At 21.3% G+C, this 12,184-nt stretch overlaps 7 protein-coding genes across 7 annotated transcripts, besides 29 other annotated features; 2 read left to right on the plus strand and 5 right to left on the minus strand.

Annotated features, from left to right (window-relative positions):
• Positions 1 to 8: 8 nt before the first annotated feature.
• Positions 9 to 117: a microsatellite.
• A 53-nt stretch (positions 118 to 170) lies between these two features.
• Positions 171 to 331: a sequence feature (AT_rich).
• A 177-nt stretch (positions 332 to 508) lies between these two features.
• Positions 509 to 588: a sequence feature (AT_rich).
• A 113-nt stretch (positions 589 to 701) lies between these two features.
• Positions 702 to 761: a sequence feature (AT_rich).
• A 172-nt stretch (positions 762 to 933) lies between these two features.
• Positions 934 to 1,095: a sequence feature (AT_rich).
• A 39-nt stretch (positions 1,096 to 1,134) lies between these two features.
• Positions 1,135 to 1,322: a sequence feature (AT_rich).
• A 161-nt stretch (positions 1,323 to 1,483) lies between these two features.
• Positions 1,484 to 1,522: a sequence feature (AT_rich).
• A 24-nt stretch (positions 1,523 to 1,546) lies between these two features.
• Positions 1,547 to 1,593: a sequence feature (AT_rich).
• A 40-nt stretch (positions 1,594 to 1,633) lies between these two features.
• EDI_058620 (uncharacterized protein) lies at positions 1,634 to 2,146 on the minus strand (the record flags this gene model as incomplete). The annotated part of the gene is made up of 1 exon (XM_001733548.1): positions 1,634 to 2,146. The coding sequence occupies one exon, from the start codon at positions 2,144 to 2,146 to the stop codon at positions 1,634 to 1,636; it is 513 nt and encodes a 170-aa protein (XP_001733600.1).
• Positions 1,723 to 1,835: a microsatellite.
• A 53-nt stretch (positions 2,147 to 2,199) lies between the features above and the next one.
• Positions 2,200 to 2,846, minus strand: EDI_058630 (uncharacterized protein; the record flags this gene model as incomplete). The annotated part of the gene is made up of 2 exons (XM_001733549.1): positions 2,200 to 2,692; positions 2,737 to 2,846. The coding sequence occupies 2 exons, from the start codon at positions 2,844 to 2,846 to the stop codon at positions 2,200 to 2,202; spliced, it is 603 nt and encodes a 200-aa protein (XP_001733601.1).
• Positions 2,770 to 2,802: a sequence feature (AT_rich).
• Positions 2,847 to 2,934: 88 nt separating the features above from the next.
• Positions 2,935 to 3,027: a sequence feature (AT_rich).
• A 4-nt stretch (positions 3,028 to 3,031) lies between these two features.
• On the plus strand, positions 3,032 to 3,604 carry EDI_058640 (uncharacterized protein; the record flags this gene model as incomplete). The annotated part of the gene is made up of 1 exon (XM_001733550.1): positions 3,032 to 3,604. One exon carries the CDS (start codon positions 3,032 to 3,034, stop codon positions 3,602 to 3,604), a length of 573 nt encoding a protein of 190 aa, XP_001733602.1.
• Positions 3,338 to 3,444: a microsatellite.
• Positions 3,518 to 3,576: a microsatellite.
• A 20-nt stretch (positions 3,605 to 3,624) lies between the features above and the next one.
• Positions 3,625 to 3,722: a sequence feature (AT_rich).
• On the minus strand, positions 3,700 to 6,063 carry EDI_058650 (uncharacterized protein; the record flags this gene model as incomplete). Its single annotated transcript, XM_001733551.1, has 1 exon — positions 3,700 to 6,063. One exon carries the CDS (start codon positions 6,061 to 6,063, stop codon positions 3,700 to 3,702), a length of 2,364 nt encoding a protein of 787 aa, XP_001733603.1.
• Positions 3,807 to 3,845: a sequence feature (AT_rich).
• Positions 3,913 to 3,950: a sequence feature (AT_rich).
• Positions 4,068 to 4,105: a sequence feature (AT_rich).
• Positions 6,064 to 6,274: 211 nt separating the features above from the next.
• Positions 6,275 to 8,251, minus strand: EDI_058660 (F-box/leucine rich repeat protein, putative; the record flags this gene model as incomplete). Its single annotated transcript, XM_001733552.1, has 1 exon — positions 6,275 to 8,251. One exon carries the CDS (start codon positions 8,249 to 8,251, stop codon positions 6,275 to 6,277), a length of 1,977 nt encoding a protein of 658 aa, XP_001733604.1.
• Positions 7,346 to 7,383: a sequence feature (AT_rich).
• Positions 7,643 to 7,685: a sequence feature (AT_rich).
• Positions 7,795 to 7,839: a sequence feature (AT_rich).
• A 73-nt stretch (positions 8,252 to 8,324) lies between the features above and the next one.
• Positions 8,325 to 8,412: a microsatellite.
• Positions 8,413 to 8,460: 48 nt separating this feature from the next.
• Positions 8,461 to 8,586: a microsatellite.
• Positions 8,471 to 8,560: a microsatellite.
• Positions 8,587 to 8,608: 22 nt separating the features above from the next.
• Positions 8,609 to 8,714: a microsatellite.
• A 6-nt stretch (positions 8,715 to 8,720) lies between these two features.
• On the minus strand, positions 8,721 to 10,220 carry EDI_058670 (uncharacterized protein; the record flags this gene model as incomplete). The annotated part of the gene is made up of 1 exon (XM_001733553.1): positions 8,721 to 10,220. One exon carries the CDS (start codon positions 10,218 to 10,220, stop codon positions 8,721 to 8,723), a length of 1,500 nt encoding a protein of 499 aa, XP_001733605.1.
• Positions 10,219 to 10,261: a sequence feature (AT_rich).
• Positions 10,262 to 10,301: a microsatellite.
• Positions 10,302 to 10,333: 32 nt separating this feature from the next.
• On the plus strand, positions 10,334 to 12,184 carry EDI_058680 (uncharacterized protein; the record flags this gene model as incomplete). The annotated part of the gene is made up of 1 exon (XM_001733554.1): positions 10,334 to 12,184. A coding segment is annotated over one exon (1,851 nt), but the record flags the coding sequence as incomplete, so codon positions are not given.
• Positions 11,157 to 11,191: a sequence feature (AT_rich).
• Positions 11,247 to 11,275: a sequence feature (AT_rich).
• Positions 11,397 to 11,438: a sequence feature (AT_rich).

Genomic DNA, 12,184 nt, shown 5'->3' on the forward strand with positions numbered 1-12,184 from the left:
TATGTGGAAATTAATCACATTTTAAATAAATTACTAATGGATTATTATTTAATTAGAGAAAATAATGATTTAATTGTTATATAATTGAATGACAAATTGAATTTTAATTTATTAATTTACATTCTTAAACAAGATATTGAACAAAGAAATGAAATTGAGAATGATTAAAGTTAAATAATGATAATATTTATTGAAAATGAAATATTTCATTATCATTCAAAATAACAAATAACAAAATAAAATACTAACAAATTAATTAGATATAAAAAGAGAATATTCTATTAATAAACATAAAAATAAGATAAAAGTTATACTTAATTTCAAATATTATCTTACTTCTATCAATATTTTATTTCTTATACAGTACATGAATTATCACTTCAACTCTATGTAAAAAATCTGATGAGATATATTTTAAACTTGAACAACCATTTTATGAATCTTTTTAAACAATAAATCAAAAATTATTACTCATATTCATCATATGAATAATACCAAACACACAATCAAAAAAATAAATAATAACAAATTAAAGAAATTATAATTGATTATAATTCTATTTTATTAATTTATATTGAAATATATTAACTTAGCATTAACGAAATCATCTAGTAAATTATCATTTTACAAAGTTATTTTTATTTAATAATGAACTTAAGATATAACTCAACAATAGAATATTAATGAATATATCATGAAACAATAATTATTAAAACTCTTATAATGAATCAATATAATCAAAAATTAAAATTATAAATAAAGAATTACAATATGTTTTGTTAATTGAGAACTTTATTGATAAAAATGAAATGATAACATGAATATTATTCAAATAAAAATCAATAAAATATTTGTGATAAAACAATAAAATAAAGAAGTTATAAAACAAACATTTTAATGATTTAATTCAAATACAACTATCATCTTGTAATGAATATATAGTTAAATGATATTTTATTAACAACTAAAATCATTAATTCATTATTTAATAAAAATATTTATAGTATATACTGTTAATGTATGATATAAAATGGTTTTATTTCAATACAACATTTGATAATATTATAAATTTAGTTAATGAAATATAATTAAAATGGGTTGAAATTTGTACGTATAATTAATTTGAACTATCACTAATATTTATAATATTTCATTATCAAATTAAAATAAAGGAATTAAAAAAAAAGGGATAAATAATATTTCTAAAGATATTAAAATGAATAACAATTAAATAAATACTCTATATGAATTAAAAAAAAACAAGAAAAATAAATCATTTTAATATCTCTTTTGTATTTGTATTTATTTTATTGTTTATATAACACTACTCAAAAATAAAATTTCTTTAAAATGACAAATATCTATTATTCAACTTTTTTTAGAAGGAATATATTTGTGATGAATAGGTATTATAAAAAATATTAAGTAACTTGACTTCAATTTAAAGAATAATAGAATCAATAAATCATTTGATAAAAGTTAGAAAAATAAAAATGAATAAAATAAAATGTATTATATAAAAGGAATATCTAAAGATAATTTGACGTATTATATTTTTTAGTTTTATTTTAAGATTTCATATATTAAAATAATCAAATCAATTATGGTAATAACAATTCAAAAATCATTCAAATTATTGTTGTTGATGTTCAATATCTTTCAATAACTTATTCATAATATTGTTCATTATTGGTTGACCTTTTTTTGTTTTTTGAAGTAAAATTTTCTTTTCCTTTAACTTTTCTTTTTTTCGTTTCTCTCTTTCAAGTTGATTAAATTTTCGTTCTTCTAACTCTTTCTTTTTCTCTTTTATTATTTCTTTTCGTTCTTCTCTTGCTTGTTGAATAGTTTTTTTAGTTTGTTGTTTCACTTGATTTTTGATAAGTTCTTTGAATCCTATATTATTTTCTTCCTCCATCTCATCATCTAATTCTCCTTTAAAGTACTTGTCATAAAATGAATTAGGGTTGGCATTCTCAGCAATAAGTTTCTCAATCTTCTTTTCATTTTTCTTCATTTGTTTGAGTTGTTCAATCTTTTCTTTTGTTTTACCTTGTGCATAATATTTTGTTCTTCGGTGCCACTTCTCTCGTGAAGTTTCGTGTGTCTTTCTTGGTTTTTTGTCAAAGGTCTTCTTTCCTGACATACTGTTTTTTCCAGTTTTATCTAAAAAGTCGTGTTATACAAAACACAAATCAATCAATTGATAAATTCAGAAGTTGATGGAGAAATACTCATTGATGTAATGGCTCGGTGACATGTTTTTGTAAGAGAAGAACTGCTTCTACTATATGATGGACGATGAGGAGTAAATGGGTCAATTGAATATGAAATGGTATGGTCTTGACTAGATTTAGGAGAAGAAAATGTATTTAAATTCTGGTAATACATAGAAAGGAATTGAGAATTATAATCATTTCCTTGATTGTAATAATTATCAATTTCTTTGTCTTCATTCTCTTCAAGATAATATACTGGTTGTACTTGAGGTAATTCTTCAGGACGTAAGATAGTTGTTGAAGGAGTTGAAGAGAGTTGAATTGATGATGAATTATTAAATCGTTGAGAAGAGAGAGAAGTTGTTAAAGAAGATAAATATGAAGGAGTAGAAAATTGAGTTATAATTGTTCTTGGTTCACTAATTCTTCTTGAATTGATGATATAACTTCGGTCAATTGTATGTTGAGTTTTTCTAAGGAAATAAGTGTAAGATAACATAAATAAGAATCAACAAACAAATAATTGATTAATATCTTAATCATGACAGTGAAAATAATAACAATTAATATAATAATAAATAATGTAATGAGTAGTGGTGTAGCTGATTCTTTATCTGAGTTATCCATTTAGTAGTTAAGTATTCTGTCGTTGAATTCTGAGATGATTTTGTTTCTCTTTCTTGAAATAAATAAGAAACGAAAAATTATTTATCCCAATTTTTATTTTTATTAAAATGTTTTTATTTTTTAAAATAGAAAAACACAAATAAAAAATTTTGTTATTTTAAAAAAACTTAATAAAATAAATCATTATGTTTCAAGTAACCTATCATGGTATTCACTCATTTAACGAAGGAACAACAATTGATTTTATTTCACAATACTTTAATATTCCAAGACAATATTTTTATTTAATTAAGAATGGAAAATTAAAATATGAAGGACATAATGGAGAAGTTCTTGATTTAATTATAAGAGCACATGGAGGGAAAGGTGGGTTTGGAGCTTTATTAAAAGGAAAAGAAATTAAATCAAAAAAGAAAGAGAATTTACCAGAAGATTATTATGATATGAGCCGAGATTTAAATACAGGTAAAAGAATATACCAAATTCGGATTGAGAAAGAGTTAGAAAGAAAAGAAGAAAGAAGAGTTGAATTAAAAGAAATAGAAATAAAAAAAGAAAAAGAAATGGAAGAAGAATATAATTTAAAGAAAGAAGAAGATATTATTTTAACTGAAGATACAACAAAAAAATTATTAAGAAAGATTGATTGTTATATGAATGAAGGAGGGATTAAAAGAAAAAAAGAAGAAAATAAAGATAATAATGGAAAGAAAATAAAACAAGAAGAAAATGAATTAGATATTCTTAATCCTTTTTAATATATTGTTTTTCAATGTTCATTTTAATTTAATTAATTAATTTAAAAAAGATTTAATGATTGAGAAATAATTTAAATATAATAAATAAAGAAAATTTAATTTTCATTTAAAAAATATTGTAAGAGATGTTGAAGATTAGAAGCTTGTTGATAATAAAAAGGATGTTCTATAAAATAGATTGGAAATACATCATGAACAATACTATATAATAATTTCATTATTAAAGATATTATTATATTATCACATTTATTTTCTGTTAAATACCATATTAATTCTAATATACAAATATAGAAAAGATGAGGTAAATGAAATAAATCATTATATTTATTTTGTATTATTAATTTAAGAATAGAATCAAAATGAGATGGATGATAACATTGTTGATAAATATTAATTTCTGGAGAATAAAATAACATTGTCATTGTATTACATAAACTATGAATTCTTTGATAATTTCTATATGATAAATAATTTAATTTAAATTTGTTTTTACAAAATATTCTTAATTCTTCAATATATTCTTCAAAAATATCCCATTCATATTGATTATTATTTTGATTATTATTATATCTAGAAATACAATATTGAATAATTCTTCTTAATATTTCATAAAATTCTTTTTGTATTTGATTACATCCTATAATTGAATATTGATTAATATATTCTTTAACTCTTTCAAAAAGAAGTTGATCTGCAATATTCCATTCATTTCCCATTTCAAATATATTTGATATAATTTGATCAATTCTTGTATTTTCAATAATAAAATCAATAAGACATAATCCAACTTTATAAATATCATTATCCTTCCTAGTATCACCTCTTCCATAACTATAAATATTTGTTTTCTTTATATCCAAACAAAGTTCTTTTTTTGTTATAAATCTAGCACATCCAATATCTCCAATAACACATCTTCTTTTCCCATTTTCTTTGTAAACAAATATATTATCTCCTTTATAATCTCTATGCCATATATTAAGTCTCCCTAATGCGGATGCTCCACTCATAATATCTAGTATCATAAATATCATTTCTTCAATATTTCTTTCTTTTAATTGTTTCTTTCCATTTTTTAATTCATTTGTAACATATTGTGTTAATGTCATTTCATCATATAACTTTGTAATTGTTATAATACTATCAAAAGTATCATTTATTGTATCATTTTGATAATAATCTTGATACTGTATAACACTATGAACAATTCCATATGATTTAATTAAACAAGGAATGTCATATAATGCAGTTAACATTTCAACTTCTTTTAATACAATACTTTTATCTTTCAATGTGAATATTTTTATAGCAACATCTTTATATTGTTGATAATTCTGTTCTTTTAATATTTTCTTCTTCAATAATTCACATTTCTTTTTAATTGATGGATTATTTGTTGATAAAATACAATCATGATTTATCCAATCATCTATATGGAAATACATTCCTTTTAAAACAATACCAAATCCACCACTTCCTATATGGTACTTTTTAGCATCAGTTTTATAAATTTTATGTTTATGTTTTAGAAATATAGATTCATCATTGAACTTTTTTATTATTAATGGATAATATTCTTGAAAATTAATCCACATTCTTTCATCATTAAATTGAATATATTTTTCATTAATAATGAATGGTGTTTTTCTTCTTAAACATTTAACAATGAAATTATCTTGGAGTATTTCTTCAATTTTCTGTGTTTTTCTTATTCTTTCTAAAAATAAATCATAGTCACAATATAAAGGAAGTCCTTCAATTGTTTTTCTTTTTACGTTTGTATCTTTTAACTCTATTATTCTTTTAATTGATTGAAATAAATTTCGTAAATTATTACAATTTAATGCAGATGGTTTTTTAGATTCTATATATTTTATCCACAAATAATCTAATGTTTCTTTGTTCCATTCTCCATATTCTTTTTTTTCTAAATATTCTTTTAATTGACTCTTTGAAAGAAAGTGTAATGTTGTTTGTGAATCTAATCTAAAAAGAAAATAGAACTCTCCAAAAACAGAAGTTTTATTACGAGTATTACTGAAATAGAAATCATCAATAGTTAGTTCTGGTAATAAAGAATGATATTTGATTATAAATTGAAAGATATCTGACATAAGACATTCAAATAAAGGGATTTTAGATGCAACTTCAAAACTAATTTTTTCGTTTTTAATAAATTCATTCATTAAACAAGTTATTGGAGGTTTTTGAATAATATCTATTGTTTTAATTCCTTTTCTAAATTGAATAGTCTGAGTTAATTCATTTTCAATAAGTGATTTTATAAATACACGAATTAATGGACTTTTTATTGTATTATATTGAAGATAAGTTAAATTAACTTCATTATCTATATTTCTCTCTTCATTAACTATTATTAATTCTCTTTTTACTGTTCTTAATTGAATTTGTTTTATTGAATTCATCCAATCAAGAAAGATTGAATATTTATAGTTCATTTAAATAAATTCTTTTTTTTACATAGAAACAGATTATTTCATAGAAGAACCCAATGAGTGAATCATCACAATCATCTAATTAGAAATCTCATTTAAATTAGAAATTTTTGAATCTATTAAGATGATAATAAAAAAAAAGAAAGAAATAAAATGAATAAATACAAAGAATTCAATTGTACATCTGTTGAAATTCATAGAAAAATAAGGTTATTTAAGCAATAAATAAACCTCTTCCAACAAGTTCCATCATTTTAAATTGAGAAATAGAAGTTCCACCAATAATAAGATGAGATATTTTAGTACATTTTTGTAATAATATTTCAATTCCATTATCAGTTACTCCACTACACATACGAAGTTCAACAGAAGTTAATAATGGACAATAAGAAGCAATATTTCTCAATACATCATCACCACACATTGGAATAAAATTAAGTTTTAAAGAATTTAACCATTGAGCTTGTTCAGTGAATAAATAAGATTGTTTAAAAGCAATTCCTTGCATACAAAAAGTAGAAAGTCTAGTTAAACTATTTACAAGTGAAATAATATCATCTTCATTAAACATTACATCAAAAGAAATATCAATATATTCTAAAGATTGAATTTTACATAATATTGGAATAACAAATTGATTAATAGAAAGACAAGAAGAAATATCTAAATGAGAAATTAAAGGACAAGATAATTTAATTTGATTAATAACTTGGTTTGTTATTCCTCTATTATTTGATAAAAATAATGTTCTTAATTGTGGACATGAAGCAATAAATTTTAACCAACTATATTCTGAAATCATATCATTATTTGATGCATAAAAACTAGTTAAAGTATTTGAATATAAACTAAATACATTTAATGATAAACTAGATAAACTATTACAAAATGAAAGATTAAGAGATAATAAATCTATACCTCTTGTTTGAAAAAGATTTGTATAAGCATTATCAGTTAATTTAATACATCTTTTAAGAGATAAAGTTAAAGGATGAACTTTCATTCCTGGAGTATGAATTGATCTTCTAACAGTTTGATTATAAGTAATAGAAGATTGAATAAATTCTTGTAATGATTGATCTGTAACAACAGTATCATCTAATATTAAACTTCTTAATTGTGGAGATGCAATAAGCATTGTAGTAATAAATTCTTCTGAAAGACGAATACAACCAGAAATATTAAGATATTCTATTTCTTCTAACCAACGAAAGAGAGTTGAACGAAACATAGGATGATATGATTCTAAAATTGAATCACCATTTATTCCAAAACAATTAGTAAGATTTAAATATTTTAATTTAAATTGTGAATTAAATAATTGTGCTAATGTCATTGGTCCAGCTCTTGTACATCCTGAAAGATTTAATGAAATTAAATTTCCATTTAATTGTTGAAGAAATTTTTGAAGTGCTTCATCATTTAATCTACTATTTCCAAAACAAATTCTTGTTAAATCAGGATTTAATTGTGATAATTTTAATAAACATTGATCATCTAAACAATTATTTCCCATTAATTCTATTTCTTTAAGTCCATGAAGTATTGAAATACTAGAAATTGTTAATTGAATATTATTAGCTTTAAATGATATTAAAGAATTAATATTTTTTAATTTAATAATACTTTTATCACTAATTTTTGGACAATTAGAAATAACTATTACTTCAAGTGGTGGATTATTATTTATTAATGAAATAAATGCATTATCATCAAATCCAACACATGATTCACAATTTAAATATTTTAATTCTTTAAATGAATTAAATAATATTTTAAGTGATTCTGATGAAATTCCAGTTGAATATGAAATATTAAGTGTAGTAATACAAATATTATTACAAAGTTGTGATAAATTTATACATGTAAATTTAGTTAATAAATGAGTATGATGAAGATCAATTACTTGTAATGGTGTTCCTGAAGAAAGAATTCTAAAAAGAATAATATTTAAATCTGATTCACTTGCATTTGGATTATTTGATATTCTATAAATTAATTTACTTGCTAAAACTGGTGGAAGAGCAATTGGTGTTTGTTCTTGTTGAGATGAAAAGTTTTCTTCAAATCTACCAAATGATTCTAAAATAATTTCACTTAATGTTGGAATAATTGATCCTGTATTTTCTGTTAATAAAAATGGTCTTGTTGGAATATTTAATGATATCATTTTTCTTCTCATTCGTTTCATATTATTTGGATTATTTATCTGCATTAAAAGAACAAAAAAATTTAATTCAAGTTTAAAAAAAACATTATATGTCTTTTGATTTTTTTATTTTTTTTACTTTTCCTTTCACTTTTCTTTTTTTTTATATCTTTTTATATTTCTTTTTATTTTTAATCTTATTTACCTAAAATTTTTTTTTTAATGTGAATTTTCAAAGAACAATTTGGAAATTAATTTGAATTTTTCCTATTTTTGAATTTTCTTTTTTTTTTTTTCTTTTACTTCTTATTTCCTTATTTATCAAGTTTTTTTTTTTTATTAATTTTTATTATAAAAAATATTTAGTTTTATTTTATAAATTTAAGTTCTCTTTATTTAAATAATATTATAAATAATATTTTAATAATAAATAATAGATAAAAACAAAATAGAAAGAGAAATAATAAAAATGTAGTAATATTGAAAGAATAAAACAAAAATATTATTTTGTCTATTCGATTTGAGAGATTTCTTCATGATTAGAAGATTCAGTTATTTCATTTTTTAATGTTTTATCGGAAAGAATTGAAATTGATTCTTCGTTTGATAAAACACTACTAGAAAAAGAAGAATGAACATCTTTACTACACTCCATTTCATTTTCAATAAATTCTTCTTTTTCTAATAATCCTAAACCACATCTTTCTCTTGTATAACAAGGAGGTGGTAAAGATTTAAAAGGATTATAATCTTCAATAAATTTCTCAAAATCTAAACCATTTGAAATACAATATTCTTCTATTTGATTTCTTAAAAAGAATATTTCATCATTTAATTCATCTATTTTTTTAATTCTTTTTAAAATAGTTTGTTTAAATCCTTCAGCAACTTTAAGATAACTTTCATCAGTTTCATCATTAAATAATTGAAGTGTTTTTGGTTTAATTAATTTATGTAAAGGTTCTTTATCCCATGAAGTACAAATTAATCCAAAGAAATTTTCTAATAAAATAAGTTTATTATCATCAATAGCTCTTGAAACAAGATTAGAAAGAATAACTGATGTCATTGAATTAATAACATCACTAATATTTTTATAACAATGATCTAAAACATCTTTTGATAAAATAGGTGCACGATGTAAATGAGGAAATTCAGTTTCTATTGAAATTGAATCAAGAAATTTATTCATTGATTCATACATAGAAACAACATAAGTATTAAAAGGAATTAATTGGATATTAGTTAATGGAGTTTCTCCTTGTGGAATAAAAGATTGATAAATTTTAGTTAAAATAACTAATATTTTCTTAGCATTTTCTGTTGGTTCAATTAAACATGAATTATAATTTGCTGGTGAAACTAATGCTGGAGTAATTAATCTATGAAAAATAATAATTGCTATTGAACGAATTGCACTTTCTGGAAATTTTTTATAAACAGCTTGTCTTAAAGTAGCTAAAATATATTTAATTCCTTGTGGAAAATCATTACCTAAACTAAGAAAACGAGAACAATGAAGATGTAATAATTCAGATATAATTGTAATACTTTTAGTATAATTATCATCTTTTGAATCTAAATTAATTGGTTCATTAATATGATTAACTGATTGGATGATTGGATTCATATGTTTTTCTAATAATGATGTTAAATCTCGTCTCATAACTGATGATAATAAATGAGTTGCTCCTGAATTAGAACGAAGTAAAAATTGTTCTTCACTTGTATTAGATATTTCATATTGTAATTCTTCTGATAATATTCTATATATTTGACCTGATTCTTCTAATAAATCTCTTATAGAATCCCAAAATTCAATTACTGTTGCTGAAGAATGTCTAATAAGAAGTCTTAATAAATAAAAATCATACATTCTTGCTATTTCCCAAAAAATAAAACTATTATTTTCTACTTCATTATTAGAAATATCTGTACTAACAAATGATAATTGTGCTTGTTGTTGTATTGTATTTTCATTTTTACGAACAACATTTGTGAAACGTTTCATTTAATAATAACAAATCTATAAATTCTTTATTAAAATTTTTTAAGAAAAAAAAAATTAAAAAAAAAGAAAAAAAAAAAAGAACTTTGAAAATTAATTAAAGTAAAAAAGAAGAAATGTCGAGTAAACAAAAACTTAATGATATAGAGAAAAAATTAAAGAAACATAAACAAACAATATTAGATGGAAAAAGTGATCCATTTAGTAAACAAAAAGCAATTTTATTTTTTTTAGAGAATAACAAAAAAGAAGAATTAGCACAAATATTTAAAGAAAATAAAACATTACTTCATGGATTATTTTCTTTATATCCACCAACATTAGAAGGATTATATAAAAAACAAAAACCATTAACAGAAAAAGATTGTTTAATAGTAGAAACATTAATGGATTTTGCTTCTAATAATTATTCTCCAAGTGAAATTACATTTCTTGAACCAATTAATTCAATTTTAACAACATTTTTAGCAATAGAAACACCATATCCTATACGTAAAAGTATTTTTAAATCATTTATGAATATTTTAGTTAAATTAAATGCAGTTTCTGAAGAAACAATTTATCCTAAATTATTTATTGGTTCTTTAAATCTTGAAGGATTTAGTAATAATATAACACTTCATCTTACTTGTACTCATATTCCTGTTGGAACACCAACTCCTATTCATTCAGAAATTAATGATACTACTAAACCAAAACAACAAACATATGGATTACTTGATATTTTCTTTGAATATCTTACTAATAATCCAGAAATTCTTTATCCTTTATTTAAAGAATTACTTTCATATATTTGTGCTGATTATTGTAAAATTTATTGTGTTAATACTTTTAAACAACAAACAGGATATACAAATAAAACTATTCCAACTGATCTTTTAGATTATATTATTAAAACAATTTCAAATACTATATTATTAAAAGCTATTACACCATATCATAATAATATTTTACAATTATTAATGTATTTTTATGATATTTCTATTGATTTAGATGTAATTGAACATCAATTAATAACAAAAGCAGTTCAATTATATTTTACTAATTTTATTATAAATGATCCTTCTTTTTTAAAAAATGAAAAGACAACAGAAAATCAAATCCTTGAATTTCAAAAAGAAATCATATCAAAAATCACGAAAATTTTTACTAAAAATAAAGGAAATGAAGAACCAGAAGTAAAAATTTTAATACAAAATTTAATTAAAACAATATTATTATCATTACAACAATCTTCTTTTAATGAATTATTAAAAATAGAAATGGTTAAAATGGTTGAAGAAGGAACATTAGGATTTTTACCTGAAAAAGTTGGAGTTCAAACACAATTATTGATTACAGTAGTTGTTGATTGTTTATTTGTAGTTTGGATTTATTGGAATAAATCAAATTTAAAAGAATGGAAAGAACTTCAACAAAGATTAAAACCATTTTTAAAAGAAGAAATGGTTATTGCAGAAATTGAAAGAAAATTTAATCAATTAACAAAAGAATTAATTGATAAACATTATCATAAAAAAGAAATTATACAAAATCCTTTACCAATTCAACTTCAAATGATGAAATTAAAAACAGTTGAATTAATTCAATTTGATAGTAAATTAAATGAAAAAGAAACAATTCCTGAAGATGAATCATTAAAACAATATCTTATTAATTTTACTACATCAGAAATTCTTGGATTATGGAATATTTTTAATGAAATGTTTCAAGATATTGATAATTTAGAACCAATTGCTCGTTTAAATTGTTGTAAAGTACTTATGAGAACATTAGAATATTTACTTATTGTTGATTCATATGGAGAAACAAATAATGATTTTAATGAAGAAGGAAGAATTCAATTATATGATACATTTTTACCATTTTTAATTAAAGAATTAAAAAAAACAGATATTGAAGATGAAAAATGTTTATTATATGGTTCAATGTGTGATTTAATGATTCGAAAAATACCAAAAACAACA

Source organism: Entamoeba dispar, genomic scaffold (genome assembly GCF_000209125.1).
Source record: "Entamoeba dispar SAW760 scf_1105229457565 genomic scaffold, whole genome shotgun sequence".
NCBI classification, from domain to species: domain Eukaryota; phylum Evosea; order Mastigamoebida; family Endamoebidae; genus Entamoeba; species Entamoeba dispar.